The 21,834-nt window shown below is 44.9% G+C and overlaps 1 protein-coding gene across 3 annotated transcripts in view; it reads right to left on the bottom strand.

Annotated features, from left to right (window-relative positions):
• Window positions 1-475: 475 nt before the first annotated feature.
• PHTF1 (putative homeodomain transcription factor 1) overlaps window positions 476-21,834 on the bottom strand; it is a 46,331-nt gene continuing 24,972 nt past the window's right edge. The window contains exons 4-19 of one of the 3 annotated variants that reach the window (XM_024570425.3): window positions 21,542-21,611; window positions 20,940-21,098; window positions 16,188-16,344; window positions 14,820-14,954; window positions 12,991-13,147; window positions 11,996-12,169; window positions 11,798-11,887; window positions 10,258-10,479; window positions 7,819-7,947; window positions 6,711-6,983; window positions 5,825-5,956; window positions 5,218-5,304; window positions 3,121-3,276; window positions 2,070-2,165; window positions 1,517-1,642; window positions 476-984 (exon numbers count right to left, since the gene is read on the bottom strand). In XM_024570425.3, coding sequence (XP_024426193.1) covers window positions 964-984; window positions 1,517-1,642; window positions 2,070-2,165; window positions 3,121-3,276; window positions 5,218-5,304; window positions 5,825-5,956; window positions 6,711-6,983; window positions 7,819-7,947; window positions 10,258-10,479; window positions 11,798-11,887; window positions 11,996-12,169; window positions 12,991-13,147; window positions 14,820-14,954; window positions 16,188-16,344; window positions 20,940-21,098; window positions 21,542-21,611 — 2,184 coding nt within the window. In that variant the 3' untranslated portion in view covers window positions 476-963. Of the gene's footprint in view, window positions 985-1,516; window positions 1,643-2,069; window positions 2,166-3,120; window positions 3,277-5,217; window positions 5,305-5,824; window positions 5,957-6,710; window positions 6,984-7,818; window positions 7,948-10,257; window positions 10,480-11,797; window positions 11,888-11,995; window positions 12,170-12,990; window positions 13,148-14,819; window positions 14,955-16,187; window positions 16,345-20,939; window positions 21,099-21,541; window positions 21,612-21,834 lie in introns of those variants that run through there. The other 2 variants (XM_053915442.1, XM_024570426.4) reach the window with 2 other exon arrangements.

Here is a 21,834-nt window from a genome sequence, read left to right on the forward strand (position 1 = left end):
CTCAATAGATGCCTCGACACAGGCCACGCGATGACGAAGAATTAGCTGTGGACTACCCGAGTTTCCATGACCACACGCACGTGCCTGTGTGTGTAACAGGGTACCAGGAGGTACTGGGAACGGGAGGATGTAAACCGTGCTGACAGGCACAGTCGGCTCCGTGCAGACTCTGCGGACAGGAAACTGCACAGCGGACAAGCCATCAGCGCTCCGCCCCCTGCCGTGACGGGAACAGCTCGGACGGTCCACACGGAAACCACGCCACGGGTGGGCACCGTGAGCTCACGGGTATTTAACTTTCTCATGCTGAATGGGTGGCCTATCACACACGTGCCTCCTTCACCAACAACTGCACAGTTACCAAGTTAACCTCCAATTTATTGCCTAATTAAAATTTTATCCAGAGCTTAACAGAAGCTCAGCTTAAAAGGTTATTTTTTGTCAGTGACAAAAAGAAAAAGCCTAGAAACTGATGTTCTCCAATAAAGTTCTTTTATTTCAGTTCAACTTCAAATAGTTTAAGTTCGACCTCTCCGCCAGAGAAATGGAATTGCCGGTTCCACACACTGTAACAGAAGAGTACCGAGTCTGCACGTTCCCAGCGAAGCAGGTTTGCTTCCCACCACACTCAGAAGACCGTGCCAGTAAGTGTAACTCACAGCACCGAAACGTCCAGCAGGAATTTCCTAACTCAGAACATCGTCCCTGCATCGCCCTAACACAGTCTTCACTCTCCCGCCGGTCCCACGGCCGGAAAACCAGGGATCAGGCTTGTGGCCTGCACGCCCTCCCAACGGCTGGGTCCCTGGCAAAACCCCAACCGCGAGCCCAGGCGGAGGGCGGGCCCCTGCGAGAGAGCAAGGAGCCGGTCTCAGGGGTCTCAGGGTCCTCGGGCAGCCAGCTGCCTCCTCGTGGCTGAGCGCTGACGCAGCAAAGGGAGTGGGTCCGGACGCGTGGCTCCGCTTACGATTTGATTTTCCATAGCTAAGAAAAGAAAACCACCAACATAAGTTAGTCTGACACAAACAGGTGGGGTGTGTCAGTGCGCTTACATGACCGTGAACTGAGGGCCCTTTAAGGAGAAGAGACACTCTGGCCACAGCCACCATGAGACGCAGCAGAGGAAGAACGTGAGATTTTCGGAGCTGAAACCCATGGACTGCAGTTCATGGGTTTGGGCTTTTCCCTCATTCTGACTCTGGACACGTCCCCAGATCAGAGCAGACCCTCACTCAGCCCACCTTATTAATCTGACATGAGATTCAAATTTGATTTTTTTGTGCAACTCAAGAGCACAGAATATTGCACTTTTGTACAAAGAGGTGACCTCGGCTGAGAAGCCTGTGGACCACCAATCCAAATATGCCTTTCTTCACTTCAAGAGTTATTTCCACGCCACACACATACACACACACACACACACACACACACACACACAGTGAAGAACGAAGGTAATTATTCTATACAGTAGTTTTCAACACGAAGGCTGATGCTACAGAGCGGCGGCCACACTTACTCGTATATTAAACCCTAGAAGGTCACTTATGACACCTGAGACAGCAGAAAGGATAACTACTCGGGTGATGTTGTAGATTAAGGGGTTCATTGTCAGCCCATAGAGTCGAAACGGTGTGTCCAGCTCCTACGAAAACATGAAAGAACCGAGATGAGATTCGTGGTTTCTCAGCATCAGCGACTCTGGGCTGTTAACTTTAAGTCTTGGGGAATGGGCTGCTTCGGGCTGTGTCTTCCCTTCACATCAGTAGCTGCCTTCGGAAAAGCTGCGGGGCTCCCCCACCCTCCCAGCAGCTAAGTTTTTCAAAGTGCATTCAAGCAATATGTTGTGATTTTTTTAATGACGTGATTAAAGCAATGTGACAGACATCGAGTATCACCCACCAGAAGCTGGGTAACAAATGGGAAACTTTTTCTTACAGAGTCACTAACCCAAACTTGTAAAGGTGACATTTTGAACCTACTCGGCCTAGCATCCCTGTCACTAGGTAGGGTCTTCCGAAGAAGCGTTGATTTAGTTTCAATGGTAGTAAGAGTCACAGGATATTACTTACTTTCAACAATTTGGTGGACAGTTTTAATACATTGTTTACTAGAGTAAGCTGTTCTTTCTTATTTGGCTTTTTTTCCATCTTAAGATATAAGTTAATCTAAGGAAAGGAATAGAGAGTAAGATAAGTGTCATAGAAAAAGATATATATATATACTGCATTACATCTGGCCAATTTCAAGAGTCACACTTTCAAGTGAAGTGCATTCTGAAATTCCGGCAGCGATTTCTGCAGAGCACACGCCGCGTGCCCGAGCCCCGCCCCCAATCAGTCACACCTGGCAAAGACGGTCTACTGAGTGAAGAAACGATACAGCAATTTAAATCTCAAAACTATGACAACTGTAATATTAATTATAATATAACAATTAACATGCAAACTCCCTGGATTCAAAAACAGTATCGTATCCAGCCTGGTGTCCCTCAAATAATCTAATATCTTCATTAAAGATTTATGGAATAGGAGAAGATTGCTGCTTTTGAAAAGTGCTAATTCCTTATTTTTTCCCTTCTAGGAAGAATTCTCCACTATAATTCTAAGGCAAAAAATAAAAATAAAGAACTAATGATGTCAAATACTTTCATTTAAAACTTGTAATTTTTTTAAATGTTATACTACTCTATTTAAAAGAAACATTTCTCAATCTTAGTTAAGCCATTCACATACTAAAGAGCAAGTATTTTCCAAACACTGAATGCATTTTACGGCTGATACAGGAGAAATTCAAGAAGCTTATTAAATATACTTAAATGACAAGTGTACTTGTCATTTAATACTTAATGTAGAGCATGAGTAACAGTGTGCTCCATTCCCATCAATAAGGAAACCTTTATAGTATACAAAGTATTTTCAATCCATTGCATCGTAATTCTAACGATCCTGAGAGTAGGTGGGGAAGGTACTGTGCTCATTTTACAAGGAGACAATTATATAGCAACAAAGTGACTTGTAAGCTAGAAAGTGACAGACCCTCAACTCAACCCTGAACCTTCTGCATAAAGCTTATTAGGCCATCTCTGACCACTGAACCCAACTGGCAGGGACATGTCAATACCTGTTCAGTAAGTAATATTGAAACATTGCTGTATTTCTTATTGGTTTCAGACCCCAGCGAGGCCAGGCGTAGTAAGAAAAGGAGTAAAGCTGTTTCCCAGATCAAAAACTCCCAATTATAAGCATCATTCAGGAAAGTTTTATGTCCTTGGAGAACCTATGCAAAGGGCCAAAAAGAAGTGAAGTTTTTCATTTGTCTTAAAATTCATAATTACTCCTTTATGCCAGCTATTTAAAAACATTGACAAGATAGCAATATTTTAATACTCAAAAGCAGAAGAGTTTAAACCCATAAGGTGTTATGTATTTAGTCAGTCATATGGCTCTACGTTTACTGGTTTTCCTTTGCACGAAAGGGTCCTGAAGTAACAGAGAGGAAAACACAATACAGTAAGTAAAAGAAGACCAATGCAGTTCTAGCCTCTTTAACCACCGTGTGCCCACTTGCAAGTCACGGAGACCATTTTCCAAAGCACTGAATTTGCTTATGGCTGCAGAGCTCCCGGAAACGCATGGCTCATCTCGCTGGGATAACCGGAAACCCTGAGATCAGGTGCTCACCCCATGTCGGGTCTGCAAAGCCGCAGCCGCAGCAGCTACCAGCTAGCAAGTGTTACGGGTCAATTTTTCAGGAAAGTTTTTGGCTTTTTTGAATTTTTTTGCTATTGACTCAAAAGCAAAGAAATTTACTCATGCAAGTCCAAGGTAAAATGGAGTTTATTGAAAAATATACAGAGAATGCTCACAGAGCCCAACTGTAGGCCTTTTGAAAAACGGGAAGTCACCAAGCAGCTGCCTCTCCCCATGGCCATTTGGGCTCCCATCTCCACTCCTCTTAGCTGATTCCACTTCCTTCCAGGACCGTTATTTACAGCTCCCCCACCCCCCGACTCTGACTTGTCCCAGGCCTGGTCTGTCACAGCATTCTGCTGCCCCATTGGTCCCTACTGACCTTTCTTCTCCAAAGTCCACCACTGATACCTCAGATTTTCAGTTCTAATTTCCAAAAGCGGGAATATGTTTAGCTTAGTCAGGGCCAGGTGTTCACCGTGCCAGTCAGTAATAACTAGGGGAGGGAAGTAACAACTAGTAGCAACCTAGGCCCATCTGCTCAGCAGGGGATACACTTTCCTGTGCAGCAACAGATACCTAACACAGAAACCACGGCCAAACTGCTATGAAGCCAAACAAAGAAAAATTCTTAAAACCAGCCAGAGAAAAAGAACATTACTTTTAAAAGAGCAGCCAACAGGAATAATGACTGACTTCCCAAGATGAACTATGGAAATCAGAAGGTGATAGAACCTTGCAAGTGCTGAGAGTAACTGGCAGCCCAGACATCTACGCCTGGTGACACGAGCCTTCAATCATAAAAGTGACAAAAGACATTTTCAAACAAAAATGGAAAAAATTCACCACCAGCAGATTCTTAAGTAGAAGGAAAATAACCCAGAGAAAAACACAGGAATACAAGAACTAATGAAAAGCAACAGAAAGGGTAAATATGTAGATAAATATAAATAAATGACTGACTCTCTAAAACACATTAATAAGTGCATCTTGTGGGTTTAAGAACTATGTAAAACTTGAATGAAGAACACTAATAACACAAAGTGCTGACGGAAGATTTAATAAAACTGACCACATGCTGGACAATAAAACCAGCCTCCATAAATATTCAAAGAACCAAAAACATTCAGGGCATGCTCTCTGACCACAGAATTAAGTTTAAACTCAGTAAACAGGAAAGGACAAGGTAAGCCTGTGGCTCCTTGTAACAAAGAAAGCACAGAAGCGCCAAGGGGAGGAGGGAGAGGGAGGTGGGAAGAGATGGCAAAGGGACCTGTCGAAAGCTCACAGGAAGGATCTCCCACTGGCCCAAGCCTGCCCCCATGAGGGTGTGATGGCGTGACCAGCGGTCAAAGTTGCCGGCTAAAATGAGAGCACCTTCAGAGTCAACAGGCTTCCAGATTACCTTTATTCTCATTACGAAAGTCAGGAAAATTAACGGGCGTTCAAAAGAGCCAAAGCATTGTAGACCCATTAAAAATGTACGAACCTAAATGCAGTGAGTGGGCCAGACGGACCCGAGATTTACCTGGGCACAGCAGATGAAGGCGATGGAGAGCGTCAGTAAGAAGACGGAAGACACGACCACGTCCACTGAGCGCTGCGGCCCCCGTCTCTGTGGGGCGGGACGCGCGGGGTCGCGGGTTAGGGCACGTGACAGACAGCGCTGGCCCTCACATCGCCAACTCTGACTCTCACCAAACTTTGTTTTTTTCTTTTGTCTCTCGACATTAATATTAAACAGATACATGACGTTTCTGACATAGGATTTTAACGCCGACTTTAATTAAGCACTGAAATCCATGCTGTTCCAAATTAAGAGCATGACTGATTCACTGGCATATTTTCAGCTGGACTATTTCCCCAAAGTGGCAGGAAAAGATGCAATATTCAATTTACCGCTCTGCTCTAAGAATTTAAGTTTTCTTTTCCCTTTCTAAGCTCTACTCACTAACCTCCACCAGCCTGCAGACGTATCATTCCCAGCCTGGTGCAGGGCAAGTCCGCCCGCCGCAGAGGCCGCCCGCCCAGTACACAGGACTGCACTGCCCACTGCTCCCCGCCGTGGGAACCGTCGGTGAGCGCGTTCTCCCCCCTTCTTGCACATATTCTATTGCAAATCAAATCAAACTCACCTTCAGAAAGGAACGCAGCGATAACCATATCTTAATGTTCTCTACCTTTTTAAGTCTGAAATGAGGTATTTCATATTTTCTAGCTTTCCTGGCAGAAGTAATATGGCTGAAGAGTTTCGCAAATAAAAATCTCTAAAGAAGGTTAGGAAGAAAAAAATCACAAAGTGAAATGTACTTATATGTCTCTGTGTATTTACATATTTGTAAAAAATATTCCCAACATGTAAAAGTTGTCGAAGGGATGAAACCCCAGTCAGTGATCACTGAGACAGTGAAACACTGTCGGCAGTTCACGACCCTGGTGCTCCCGAACTGCGGGAGGCAGGTGCCTGCTCCCCCACAGCACGCACGCTCCTGCACGCTCGAAGAACAGTCTTTGGAGACCTCTGTGAACCCCCGGCTTCAAAAGCAAATGTTTGTACAGAAATCTGGTTTATTCCCAAACTCCATTTCCATTCAGAACCCTATTTTTTTGCACATATCCCCAATATATGAGGTCCGCAATCCCAAACTCATACCAAATTTCAGTAACTTTAATCCTCACTTCCCCATGTTTCACAGAATCGTTTTACTCTGAGACTTGCTACATGTGCTAGGAACAGAAACCAGCAAAGGCACACCGGGGCGCGGGTACTGAGCGGTCAGCTAGACGCACTCACTGGCTGAGCCACACACTCTAACCACGGGCTCAGCAAAACTTCAGATTCTAAGAAATCACTGTGAATAATCCATAGCACAAATGTTAAACTCACAAACACTAAATTTCCACTCACCCATCCTTCGTGGCACACATTAACTTTTAGAGAAAGTGCAAATCAAGAGAACAAAAATAATTCAGTGAAGTAGATATAAAAGCAGAGGTAATAAATTTCAATTTTCTACTAACCTGTTTATACGTTCTCTCTGCCACACACATCATGAAAAAAAACATCCACGTGAGACACAATCGCTCAAAAAAATTAATTATAGACAAAATAATAACAGGTGTAACCGGGGGTGCCCCACAAAAGAGAGTCAGGATCTCCTCAGTTGAAATGGACTTCAGCTGGTCAAGGCTCTTCTCGCGGAAAAGTCGATGTAAAAAAGGAAAAAATGCCAACCCAATGGTGACGACATTTCCCAGCATCTGATAACCTACACCTTGCTGATATGCATTAACCTGGGAATTGATTCAAAATGTCCATCATTACTGCACAGCTGAAAGGAGTTACGTAGCAGTTTTATCAAACTCAAATAATTAAAAACTAAATCTTTAAATCTAAAAGTACAAATAAAAATGATCTATAGCCCTGGCTGGTGTGGCTCAGTGAATTGAGTGCTGGCCTATGAACCAAAGGGTCACCAGTTCGATTCCCAGTAAGAGCACATCCCTGGGCTGTGGGCCAGGTCCCCAGTAGGGGGTGCACAAGAGGCAACCACACATTGATGTTTCTCTCCCTGTCTTTCTCCCTCCTTTCCCCTCTCTAAAAATAAATAAAATCTTTAAAAAAAAATGTACAGATGTATGACTTTTAGATCTTATTAAAAATTAGGCTTCCAAGAGATAAGGAGTATTTGTAGAGTGTACCTGAACAATTGATCATGCTCACAGAAACCTTTGTAGTAACAAAATACTACCACCACCTAAAGACTGACTATAAAATTAAAAATAGAGCCCTGGCTGGTGTGGCTCAGTAGGTTAGAGTATTGTCCCACAAACCAAAAGGCTGCAGGTTTGATTCCAGGTCAGGCTATGTGCCCAGGTTGCGGGTTCAGTCCCTGGGTGGGATGCATGGAAGAAGCAATCAATCAATGTTTCTCTCTCACACTGATGTTTCATTCCCTCACTTTCTCCCTCCCTTCACCTCACTCTGAAATCAGTAAAATAAAAAAAACTTTTAACTAAAAACACAAATTTGTTTCAAAAGCACAGTCAGTGCATCAGATCCTATGAAATTGCTGCTGGTCAGTGACCAGATTTTTGGAAAGCCCAGAAACAACGCCATAAGCCTTACCCTGCTCATGATGATGCCACTGATCTCCAGCACAGACATGTCCGTCTTTTTGCACTCGTTTCCCTCCCAGATTATTGCACTGACTCGATCAGAGGCGGGGCTTGAGTTCTGAAGCCAGAATATGTGGTTCTGAAAAGAAAAACGAAACTATTTCTGCCCCCTGCTTTCTTGCCTCCATTAGATTTGCTCCCCTCCTCCAGCTCCCGGGCCCTCTGCCCACGTTCAGCCGCATCGTTCTGTTCGCCCCTCACATTGCGCCGATCACCACCTCAGTGATGCCGACCTCTGGTTCCGTTTCCTTTACTAAGCCATCTTCCTACCTGGAGAGAGGCTAAATGTCTCCAACAGTGACGGCATTCCGTCATCTCCAAGGCTGCTTCCCTCTCTACACATGTGGAAGGGGGGATAAGGTTGGTGTATTCGTCAGATGTTGGGGAGGAGAGTATTTCCGGAGTCACACAGCTCAACGGGTGGTAGGAAGTTACTTACGAGAGGAGCTTGGCAGGCCCTAGCTTCCACGTGTCTGACTGCGGAGGCGCGCCCCTCTCCACTCTAACCAGGGCCAGAAAAGCACAGAAGGCTCAAGGGGAGGAGGCCGCAGTGAAACGGCCCCCACTCTCCTCTGCCATTTCATGCCTTGTGCTTGAAGGAGCAAGTGGCTCAAGTCCCATCCCACCAGCATGGCCCTCTCTGATCGCCACTAGCCTCACCTTGCCCTCCTCTGAAATTAAAATCCTCGTAGTCTGTATCAGACCAATCAACACCTAAATTACATGCTGCATTTTCGTGTCCTTCAGTAATTTCCCATGTAGTAATCTTATGCCCACTGGACTCTAACTTCCTAACCAAGTATCGTGTACACCCTTTCTACCACAATGCTTAGCATAATAGCGATGAGCACTTATTGATGTGGCCATTGAGTTGGCAAAAAAATATTTATTAAGCACCTACTATGTAACATGCAGTATGGATTCAATGGTGGATGAGACAGGTGTGGTGCTTGACAAGAAGGAGCTTACGCCCCAGGAGCAGGGAAGGAATGGTCAGAGATGAGACCATCTCAGGGCAAATAAAGGGAAAGGAGTGAATAGTCCAGAAGGGAACAAAGGCAAAGAGGGCAGCATCAGGCCTGAAGCATCACTCTGGCTGCAGGGTGGAAGTAAAACGAAGGGGGTGAGCCAAGGGAAGCTGCTGCGGTGACGGAGGGCACCACACAGCGAGGACACCAGAGATCAGACTCTGGTGACATGCTGCAGAACCGAGAGGAAGCCATGACCAGGGAGAAGCATGGTGAAGAGGGCGAGGTCGTGAGGACCCCATGGTTTCTGCCTGGGTGATCGGTGGTGGCGTTTGGAAATACAGGGATGAAAAGAACAGGGTAGGTGTTGAGGGCTGGGACATGAGGAATTCCATTTGAGACGATGGGTTCCTCTTATCCGATTACTCTCCCATATGCCTTAAAGCATACTGTAAACGCCACAGGTGGGAGGGAGGTCAAGGTCATCATGCCATGCGTAACTGCGGAGGACTTAGGTGAATCCTCAGATGCATGTAAAGAATATTTAGATTCCAACTTTGGTAGCAAAATTGGAGAAAGAAGCTTAAAACTTTAATGAGAAAATGGATGCTATTTCTGGTTAGTTTAAAAATGTTGTATACATTTAATAAAGCAGGATATTTTTCATAAAAATATCCAAGAATCTAGAAAACTCAATAATTAAACAAATATATACCCATCGCCCACTATCTGGAAGTTGCCGTGGAACTATCTAGCCTAAAGAACAAAGAACTGAGAAGCATGACCAGTGTCAAACATCAGAAAGGCTGACGTAAGAACACGGCTTAGTCCTCCACTCTACCCCGCAGGGGAAGCACCTAAGGAAACAACCCTCCCCCCCACCCCGGCAGTCACTGGTCATCTGGTGGGGGCATAAACAGTGATGCTAACATTTGCAGGGCACTTGCCCCTTGCTGGGTATTGTACTAAGCATTTTACATTGTTCTCGGTAGGTAAGTCACAATATTCTAAAGAAGCAGAGATCATTATTACCACGGGACGAAGGGTAAAAAACATCCTACAGGTGCAGAGTGATTCCTACATCTGCTAGAATGTGGAAATACCTCCCGAGGAATCTCCAATTCTAGCCTACCCAATTTTATGATACTCATACAAAACCTGAAGTTAAAAGCATCAATTGGTTTATGCATTAGAGAAGCAAGCAGTGCCATTTCCTAGTAATTCGTTCACAGTACCGTGATGTCCCTAAAATAGAATATGCGGTTGACGCACCATTCAAACAACCCTACTCATATAAGAGAAAAAATACTGTGGAAAAAAAATCTGGGTTAGGGCAACTTAGAGTACTTCCCCCTGAGTTCTAATCCCAACAGATCAGCTCACAATAAGCATTAGCTGCTACTCCCATCACCCTCACAGACCTGCTGAAAAACATCCTCTTTGGGGTCGCGCCTGGTCCCTGAGTGAAGGGTGCTCACGTGGTCCCCCTCGCTGTCGCTGCTGACAGATGACCGGCACTCCGGGCCATGCAGCAGGTCATCCCACAGCATGTCCTCAGTCTCTGAGTCATGGCGGGTGCTTTCTGAGTCCCTCCTCGACATGTTGAGGCTCCGAGGGGCACCGCTCACACCAGATCGAGAGCCCTTAAAAAAACAACAGAGTTTTCTCGTTCATCTTTTGAGAAACGATCCTCTACCTGAAACAGAACAAGTTATCCATGGCAATGGCTGGCAGGCTTTCCCAAGTCGGTCACCGTGGATCCATTCGTTCTCGCAGCTGCACAGAACAGGAACACGTTTTAGTATTAAATGTTAAACCCTGCCCACTCGAACGAGCAGGACTTTAAAGTGACTCCCTCAGGCCCACTTCATAAGCTACACAGATGTCTAACCACAGTGCCGTACACCGGAACTGATACGGTGTTGAAGGTCAACTGTAATTGGAATTTATAAAGTTTTCCTAAAGTCAAAGAAAGAACGTGCCAGCATGTATATACACGATAGGCAGGTAGACAGAGAAATTGGTAGACAAAAGGGCTCTCTCCAAGAAGTCACTGCCAATTCAGGCTCCCTGGGGTGGAGCGGCTCCTGCAAGCCCACGCAGAGGACCACCCCTGGACGCAGGTGGCTGAGCCTCTGACCCGCCCGAAGTTTCCCCTTCTCTAAACACCAAGCGGGGCAGTAGGGCTCCTTGCAGGCAGGGGCACAGGCAAACACAGCTGACTGGGCAGAGAAGTGGAGGGGCCATGCAGCCGTCCTTCACCACAAACGTAAATGTGGAAGTTTCCCCACGCCCCAGCCGCCTTGCCAATCAAAACAAAAAGCGCACCACCACCATCTACCCCGCCCCTCGGAATTCCAACATTCCGCTTGTGAAATATGCCCGTCAACTTTCCTCGTGGGGTCTTCTGCTCCCATCTCTCAGGTGTCCTTTCCCCAAAATCTGTCCCCATCAGATTTAAACTCCGTATTTCAAGTGAATATTAAGCAAGCTTCTCATGATTTGAGGACTAACCTCTTTCTGAGCACCACCTATGATACTTTTAAGATGAGGTCAAAACACGGGGTAGGTGAAGGGGGCCAGATATATGGTGACGGAAGATAACTCGACTTTGGGTGGCGGGCACACAACGCAATACGCAGATCATGCATCATGAAATGTACACTTGAAACCTACTTAATCTCATTGACCGATGTCACCCCAATGATTTTAATGTAAAAATAAGGTAAAATAAAATGTAAAATAATAATAAACAAAAATGATGAGGTCAAATGAAAAGTTCGTTCTCTTGCTGGGACCGAGCAGTCACATAGAAGGGGTTAGACAGGTGGGCAGAGAGCTGGAGGCAAGAGCGGGGCAGGCGAATATAAACTCTACTTGGGGACTAATTAAAAAGGAATGGATGGGGTTATTACACTTGAGACTACGCCTTGAACGGTGATCTCTCTACGGCCTCATTACCTGGCTGAAGGCTGCCGATTCAAACTCGGATTCGGCCAGGCTGTCCGAATCCCGCACAACGCGGCACCACTTGGGAGTGCTCTTCGCTACCTGCCAAAATCAAGCCAGGGAACAACAGCGAAACATGTTAAACACTGTGCACAACGCGCTGACGCAGAAGCTGACGCCTAGATCGTGACAAACTGAAACAGACGTCACCTGAGAGTTTGCGCGCCGTGGAAGCATTGATTTTCTGTTCTTGACCTCACAGCCATTGTCACTGGAGGCCCCTTCCACGCTCCGGCGCAGGATCATCATCTGTGTCCGGGCTTCGCCGTCTTCCTCGCTCGACAGGTCATCTGACATCCCGTTGCCCACACGCCTGAAAGCCTCCTAGGAGGACAACAGCGATTCCCTCACGGGGGACAGCCCCAGGTCCTCCAGCAGGTGGCGCGCGCGAAAACGAAGAAGTGTGTAAAATCTCAGAAGCAGTAAAATTCAACTGAACCAAACCGAACAAACCTACACCACCGCTTGATCTCAATAAAGAAAAATGCTGAACTTGAGACAAAACAGCCTAAATAATGAGGCAGTGTTACACAGTGGTTAGAAGTAAGTCACGGGTCAAACTCTGAGTCTGAGTCACAAGCCAGGTCAGTGTCTTTCTGGAGCTCCGGCCCCTCGTCTGACAAGCAACACTAACAAAAGCACCTGTGTCACAGACGTGTTGAAAAAACAAAACAAATTACTACGTGTAAAGATTATAACAGTGCCCCGGTGGACTAATGACTCTAAAATACTAGCTATTTTTCTAATTATGTAATGCCACAGTTTAACAAATGAGAAAAAAAATTTCAAGCTGATAAAGGAGAAATGTAGTTCATTTTAGACACAGCGCAGAACACCTGTCCCTAGACCTAGAAAACAGTGTCCCAAACCCCACCTCTCTGGACCCCGACACAGCTGTCGATGACGCTCAGCGGCAGAGGCGGTAACCACTGCTAGTCCCAGAAACTGGAAGAATCGGCTTCAGTCTTCACGTGACCACTCTCCTGCCACGTCCTGTGGGTTTACTTGTCACTTCCTCGTTAAGACAAATTGTACAAGCCCATTGGCATCTATTTCATATCTCTTAGCAGGATCTAAGAATGGGGAAATTTCACACGGGAAAAAAGAGATTTTGATGTATTTATTTGTATCCATGGAAGTCTTACCCTATGGCACTTTTCTCCATCGGAAAGCTTTGCTTTCTCTGTTGTTGGCCACATTTTAATCTCCGGGCGACCCTGTCTCTTCTTAATGATGGGACGCAGGGCACTTGTGTCATTGTCAGTTTCGGTCCCCTTGTTGCATATTTTTACTCTTTTACCCCTGTTTTTAAAAAGGAGAAAAATACTAACTAGTTTTGTGAAATTCACATTTTCCGTGAAATCATTTTTTCCTGAGGAGTACGATATATGAGGGGCACCCCCTCAAAACAGGAATTTATTTATAAAAAAATTATGTATTTATTCTAATATATTTAAACTTCAGTCACCTTCAAAGTACTCTCCATTTGATGTAACACACCTTTTGAAACGTTTTCCCACTGTTCAGGTTTTGAATGTGTCAATGTTGAGGCCTTTTAGTGCTTCTACCAGTTTGTTTCACTTCTTCCACGTCGGCAAAACATTTCCCTTTGAGGACTTTTTTCATCCAGGGAAACAAAACAAAAGTCGCTTGGGGCAAGACTGGGTGAATAGGGAGGGTCGGGCACGAGGGTCATGCCATTTTTTATCAAAAACTTCTCAACACTCAGGACGGTGTGGCAGGAGCACTCATAAACCGCCCACCATGAAACTGGCAAACACATTGAAAGAGTCTTCAGGGGAAGAAAAAATTCACTGAAGCCAAACACAGCCTCTCACAGAAACGCCAGCTGGTGCACTGATGCAGATGGGTTCCTAGAACAGTCACCCAGCGGGGAAAGCCTGCACTACAAGGGGCCCACACTACAGGAGACAATTCCGGGTATTTTTAGTCCCCTCCTCATGTTACTCTGAAAATCCAAAAAATTCAGAAATCACACTGTTTTGATTTCTTGCTTGCTAAGGGTATAAACAGGAAGAATAAAGTTATCTCTGTTCTCCAAAGAGGTCAATTCATGGAAAGGAAGCCTGTACTTTCCAGTTTTGCAAGGAAGCAGGTTCACAGTCTTCGCCACTTCCCCCTCAAACACTATGCCAACCCCTGCCTCACTTTGCCTGCTTGTGGCACTTTGCAGAATGTTGTCCCCTTTCCTGTCCCTCAAAGCCTGACAACTCTCAGCTCCTGTGTGACCCCTGCCGATGACCGCGCTGCCGGACAATCACTGAGCCTGCCAGACTGCAGCACCCCCACTCCTTCCTAGTTGGACTTACAATCACGGAGAATGGGGATGCCCAATGCCCAGCACAAGGCTCAGGGTGAGGAACTCACACGCACCAACTAAGGAGTGGAAATGTATCTGGAAAAATATGTGACATACTTCATCTTCGGAAAAGTCACTGTGAAAGAACTTTATTTTTGAGTCACACCCACATGACAACTGAGTCTTTCCTGGAGCTGCATGAGCGCTGTCACAGCCTGCAAATCTTGGAGAAGAGAGAATGTCTCAGACAGGCATCCTTTCTGTCCCGCAGCCCATGTCTAAGGCGGTATCAGCTTTTACACTGAACAATAATGCATCTTTTTCAAGTCCTTCTTTCCCTCAGGATGTCGGCTTACATGGCTTAAGATACTTGCGCTTTCAGAGTACTTAGATTTCTGTAATCTTTTGGCCTAAACAATCATTAAAGATCAAAATAGAATGAACAGTTACAATGGATTCCTGGATTTACAGGTAACAGGACAGTGGAGACGTGTTGCGTAAGCAATTCAACCTAGAGCCTTTAAAAAAAAAATCCCCACACAGCGAAGATAATATGCTTGCACTCGGTACTCCAACGGCCTGACCGGATCACGTACTATGTGAACACAAATGTGAATACAAAATCAAGAACAATTCCAAGGTAAGACTTCCCACCTGTTGCCAAAGAGAGTCCCCCAAAAACCGCTAATGAAGGGTACAGGTTCCACAGCTTCTACCCCTCTGACTTTATCAGAGGAGTTATTTCCATTTTCTCGGCTCCCATCACCATTCACAGTTTTTCGTAGTTTTCTATTAAAAGAAATATTTCAACAACTTGAGATTATTTACGAACTTTTCTATTTCTGCCCAAAATATCTGCTCCAGAAAATGACACTAACAGACTACCACCTGAGAGTAAGTATAGTGAACTTCATGTAATGAGGATAAACTTGCAGGACTATTTCTGACTTAAGGGCAAAAACGGGCTCCAGATCACAGACCTGTGCTGTTGTTCAGTCACTGAGGAGAGAGAACTGCTATTCGAATACATTACGGGAGAGAAATTCTCACACGTGTGACTAAGAGTCGCTTCAGGGGCCACTAGTAACGAGAACAAGTCTTTTAAACACAAATGTGGGAAACCTACCCATTTGGCACATTTAATCAGGAGAACTGATTAATAAATAACTCATCACTTAGCACTGATATCCCATGCAGTTAAGAGATATTTCCTATAAGTACCACTGAGACACACACAACACTAGATTCTCTTGGCAAACATTAAAATGAATTGAACTGAATTTTCAAGAAATCTTTTGGGGGGAAAAAGTTTGTTTCAAAAAGAATACTCAAAAATAAGAATAAATATGTTGAAATTCATTGAGCCAGGTGAAAAAAATCTTATTTAGTAACTGCTTAGGGGAACAAAAATCTACGGATATTCTGAGGAAAAATAATACCAGATATACCTAAGAAACCATTACCAATTTCAGAACCCGCACATAGCACATAACCAATGTAAACATTACATGAATTCAATGTGCAGAGAAGTCAAATTGACTTTTATTAGAGGTTTAAAACACTTAGAAATCCATTATTACGCACTACTGAAAAAAGGTAGAATTTTTAGTAGCACTAATCCAACGTACTAAGATCCTTGTTTAAAGTGAGTATTCACCAAATTTTGATTAAATTTGAATTTTGAAGAATTCTTTTTCAAAATCAATACTTGATAAATTTTAATAAAGAATAATATAGAAATAGTATAGGAATTTCCTTTTAAGCCACTTAATGACACTAAAACGACAATTTGTCATTTTAAGCCACTAAATGCCAAAATCCCAATGCAGATTAAAAGTTCATGACAAAGTTTCTTAGCATCAGAGAGAAAAGTGAAAAGCAAAGCATTCATTTTTGATTTTCAGCCAAAAAATAATAATATATGCAAATCAAAATATTTTCATTACATTAACCAAAGATGGTTCCGTTTCTACAACGTCTCTCCTAGAAAAACCCAGCACCAAGTGTAAGTCGTCCTCTCACCTCCTCCGCCGATTTCCGTTGCTTCCCGACGGCCGTGCTGCCTGAGTGGACACGATCTGACAGTGGACGGTCCCCATGAGCAGCATAAGGCACAGGGGTCCCAGCACTTCGCTCCCACTCACAATGGGCATCATCAGGTACAGCACGAGTGCTGTGACTGAAACGAAGAGAGCTCACAGTTGGAGGCAGCAGGGTCGCCTCCCAACCAATTCTAGTAGTCACACACGTCACTTCTACCAAAAATCTGTCATTTTAAAAGTGCACACGTGAGAGAGGAACCAAGATGGCGGCGTAGGTGGACACACTGTGCCTCCTCGCACAACCAGAACTGACAGAGAATCGAACAGCAAGGGGGACCGACACTAAGGAAATAGAAAATAAACATTCATCCAGACTGGTAGGAGGGGTGGAGACGGGCACCGGGGTGGAGAGGACTTGCGTGGCTGTGGCGGGACTGAGACTGACGGAGTGTGGGACAAATGGCGCAGGCAGTCCGAGCACTAGCAGACCCTGCGGCCCCACATTTGCACAGATAAACCCATAGGGCCGGACTCAGAGTGGCAGAGAGTGGGGCAGGCAGAGTGGCGGGTAGCACCTTGCGGCACCACATTCGCCCACAGATAACCCTGGCGAACGGCGGGCAGCGAAGCAGACCGTGCAACCCAGGGCTCCAGCTCGGGGAAATAAAGCCTCAAACCTCTGATTGAAAGCGCCCCTGGGGGTTGGGGCGGCAGCAGGAGAGACTCCCAGCCTCACAGGAGAGGTTGTTGGAGAGACCCACAGGGGCCTAGAGTGTGCACAGGCCCACTTACTCGGGAACCAGCACCAGAGTGGCCCAGTTTGATTGTGGGTATCGGAGTGAAAGATTGAAATCCGGAGGACAGTAAGGCAGGCGCCATTGCTCCCACTCGGCCCCTCCCCCACATACAGCGTCACAGTGCAGCCACCAGCGTTACCCCGCCCCGGTGAACACCTAAGGCTCCGCCCCTTAAAGTAACAGACGCGTCAAGACAAACAAACAAAAAAAATGGCCCAAATGACAGAACACTTCAAAGCTCCTGAAAAAATACAACTAAGCGAGGAAGAGATAGCCAACCTATCGGATGCACAGTTCAAAGCACTGGTTATCAATATGCTCACAGACTTGGTTGAATCTGTTCGAAAAACAGATGAAAAAATGAAGCCTATGCTAAGAGAAACAAAGGAAAATGTACAGGGAACCAATAGTGATGAGAAGGAAACTGGGACTCAAAGCAATGGTGTGGACCAGAAGGGAGAAAGAAACATCCAACCAGAAAAGAATGAAGAAACAAGAACTTGGAAAAATGAGGAGAGGCTTAGGAACCTCCAGGACACCTTGAAACATTCCAACATCCGAATTATAGGGGTGCCAGAAGGAGAAGAGGAAGAACAAAAAATTGAAAACTTATTTGAACAAATAATGGAGAACTTCCCCGATCTGGCAAAGGAAATAGACTTCCAGGAAGTCCAGGAAGCTCAGAGAGTCCCAAAGAAGTTGGACCCAAGGAGGAACACAACAAGGCACACCATAATTACATTCCCCAAGATTAAACGCAAGGACCTACATCCAAGATTACTGTATCCAGCAAAGCTATCATTTAGAATGGAAGGGAAGATAAAGTGCTTCTCAGATAAGGTCAAGTTAAAGAAGCTCATCATCACCAAGCCCTTATTATATGAAATGTTAAAGGGAGTTACCTAAGAAAAAGAAGATAGAAAATATGAACAGTAAAAATGACAGCAAACTCACAGTTATTAACGACCACACATAAAACAAAAACGAGAGCAAACTAGGCAAACAACTAGAACATGAGGGTTGTCAATAAGGGAGTGGGAGGGGGAGAGGGGGGTAAAGGTACAGAGAATAAGTAGCATAGATGATAGGTGGAAAATAGACAGGGGGAGGGTAAAAATAGTGTAGGAAATGTAGAAGCCAAAGAACTTATAAGTATGACCCATGGACATGAACTGTGGGGGGGGAATGTGGGAGGGAGGGGGGTGGGCAGGATGGAGTGGAGTGGGGGGGAAATGGGACAACTGTAATAGCATAATCAATAAATATATTAAAAAAAAAGTGCACACGTAAAAGCACGTGGTATCCAAAGTACACTCTACTTGCACACGAGCCAAGTAAAAACCTGGAGCCTTTTCTGGCAGTGGGGTAACCTGGGGACAGGCACACAGGCTGCGGAGCAGAGCAGGAAGTCCAGACAGACACCCCAGGGTGCATGAAAAACCTAACGTGTAATTTATCTCAACATGCAAGAAAGAAATTCTTCAGTAACATTCCTGTGGAAAATATCTAACTTTCCCCTTACAAGTGAGCAAGGAAATGCATATGAAAGGAGCACAATATTTTGTGTATGCCAAATTAGGTCACAACATTTTAAATTACAATAACGTCGGCAAGGGCATGGTACAACAGGCACGCTCACCTGCTGCTTTCCAAAAGAACTGCGTCACCTGCTCGACATGGTGCACGGTGGGCAAAAGTAGGTTTACAGTTGGTTGTTTGGGAAATAATATAGTAATTGATCAATAATCATACAAGAATAAACTCTGTGCTTCTCATACTCACAGCTGTACACACACCTTTGTCCTGCCCTGTATGTGCTAAAATCTTTAAAATGTTGACACTCTTTGATCTGTTAATTCTGTTTCAAAGAATAAATGTTAAAGAAAGAGTATAAAATATGAAAGATTTTGTTCATGATGTCATTATTAAGACAAAAAAAATCAGGAACAACCCGCCTGCTGACAATGTGGTAACAGTTATATAAATTATGGATCTGTACAATTTTATATAATGGAATATTCAGCAACTATAAAAAGGAATGTATGGTGAATCCATATGATAGACTTACAAAGACATAATGTAAGTTTTAAATGATGTTCCCATATAATGGATTACACAGCCATTAAATGATAGTTATGAAGACTTAATCACAATTAAGTAAAATTTAAAATTCAGTCCTTTTCTTACACTAACCACACCTGGAGCTCGCAGTAGCTGCCAGTGCCTGAGAGTCACCGCGGCTGCGCAGGGACACAGAACACTGCCATCGTCACCACACTCCCATTGGACGGCACTGTCACGACTTTAAAAATTAAACTTACAGATTCGTAAATTCCTAGATAAAGTTTTCATTACTATTCAAAAGAACCAACACAAAGAAAAAAAAATCACCCTAAATCCTTTCACCCAAGCCAGCCTTCACTCTCCCTCACTCTGTCACGGGCTTTGGCACAGGCATACCCACCATGCGCACTGCCCACTTTTGGAAAGTACCCTGGTAGGCAGTGGCAATACAGTGGCACAGAGGACACACTGGGTCCCTGCGTGGGGTGAGCAGAGAAAAACAACATTGGGCGGTGGCCTGGAATAGATAATTAATGTAGCTTCCTGCAAGAGTGGCTGGGGAAGGGCGGGATGCTGCAGAAAGTCTACACAACACAGGGACGGCCTCCAGATGAAGGCACAGCTCTCTCAGAGCTGAGCGTTCAAAGAGGAGAAAAAACTCAGCCATGTGAAAAGCTTTCAGATTGCATCAAACAGGCAGGAAAGCTGTGTGTGAGGAACAGAAAAAAGGGTATGTACCTGGAGTGAGCGAGGAGCCTGGCAGGGCATGACCCCTGAGAGCCTGGCAGGGCACGGGTCACGCAGCGCACTGCAGTCCCTGGTAAAAAGTTTGGATTTCTAGGAAATGAGAAGTCACTGAAGGGTTTTAAGCAGGAAAATGACACGATGTGCTTTCTGTCCTAAGGATTTCTCTATGTGCTGTGAAAAGAATGGTTGGGAGACAGAGACTAGAGAAGATGCTACTCCAGCAGTAGGAGCGCAGGGATGCTGGGGCTGTGGACGATGATGACGGTGGCTGGAGGCAGGAAAACAGAGGCGTGGCCTATTGTGGAGGTCAGGCTCACAGACCTGCAGAGGAGTGGATGTCAGGGAATAATAGACAATTTTTCACCAGAAAACTGGGTGGTTGATGAGAGGATTTAATGAAATATGCGAAGTCCTAAAAAGAAGCAAGCTTGTACCAAGAAAAAAGTTTGTGGAAAAGAAAATCCAGAGTTCCATTTCGGGTATGACTAAGTTGAAGGTACCTATTAAATCTCCATAGAATCGTCGAGCACGCAACTGCATTTACAAGTCTGAACTCTAGCGGAGAGATCGGGCCCGGAGACACACATTTGAGGGTCCTCAGGATATCCATCATATTTAAAGCAACGGGACTTGATGAAGATACCCACAGAAGAGAAGGGAATCTGGGATCCCGCCCTGAGGTGAACCCCATATTCAGATGCCCGACACAAGACCAGACTGAGCAGCCTGGCCGGCAAGGCAGGGGGAAGAACCTCAAGGGAGCAGAGTCAACAACAGCGCTTGGTCCCCCTGAGCAGGACCTCCGAATGGTCCGTGGCCCTTCATTTCTTTGTGCTCTCAACCATCTAATGAAAGGATAAATGTAGGGACAACAAGGTCTGGCCCTGGCTGGGTGGCTCGGCGGCAGCGTCTTCCCATACACCGCAAGGTTGCGGGTTTGGTCCCCGTTTGGGGTGCGTACGGGAGGCAACCATTCCATGTTTCTCTCTCACACTGGGGTTTCTCTCAAGTCAATAAGCATATCCTTGAGTGAGAATTAAAAAAAAAAAAAAAAGGTCTATACTATCTAATAGCAAAAGCAGCAAAAAGAAGCGGTCATAACCTATTCCGACTTCTCCAATTACCTTGCATGAGGTAAAGCAGTAGCAGCCAAACAAAGATTCTTACAGAGGTCACCTGAATCCACCAGCTGCTGAACAAGGGGAAAAACACAACTCGAACAAGCCCCTTCCGAGTCAGAGACGTCCACGGAATTTCAGGTTTGGCTTTGGCAAACGTCGAGCCTTGAAATACACAATAAAACAAAGCGTCAGACACTCACACACATTATAAACTGACGCCCATCTGTCACACTTGATTAAAAACAGCTGAGAGCAAAATCAGTACGCAGCCTGTTCAGGCAAAAAGAATCCTCTTAGACGTAATAATTTCTTGTCTCAATCATGAGGACAGAAGCTCAGTCAGGCTCACTTGAATGTTATACAACACCGCATGTTTTTCTTAATTCCAAGTTCATCCCTCCCTCTTGACCCTTATGGAAACCATGTAACTTCCGCAACCACACAGCACTAAAGCAGAGGGGGAAATGCCAAAGCCTGAATGATGAGGAGAGTAGATTACTGCTGCAAATTTAAGTTCATTATCACATAAGGACAACATCTAAAAATAATCTTTAAGACCACCATAAAGTAATACACATGAGAAACAAAGCAAATTTGGAACTCACCTCTGATTAAGTCAACGTCAATCAAGTCTGGCTTTATGTGACCCATCTTTTTTGGTTTGTTTTTGAAGCCCTTGGATGACACAGAACAAAAACAGAAATAAAGAAAAAAAGCCCTTTTAAACACGGAAGGTAAAAAACACGTTTCTATTTCTCTATAGCTGACTCCCTCTTACTAGGGATGATTAATCTTAGCGCTCCTTAAAGAAATTTGTGGTTAATATTTATTTTCTTTTAGTTTTTAGTTTTAGCAAGCAAGGTATACACACATTTATCACTTTTAAAAATAATCACAC

This window comes from Desmodus rotundus, chromosome 12 (genome assembly GCF_022682495.2).
Source record: "Desmodus rotundus isolate HL8 chromosome 12, HLdesRot8A.1, whole genome shotgun sequence".
NCBI classification, from domain to species: domain Eukaryota; kingdom Metazoa; phylum Chordata; class Mammalia; order Chiroptera; family Phyllostomidae; genus Desmodus; species Desmodus rotundus.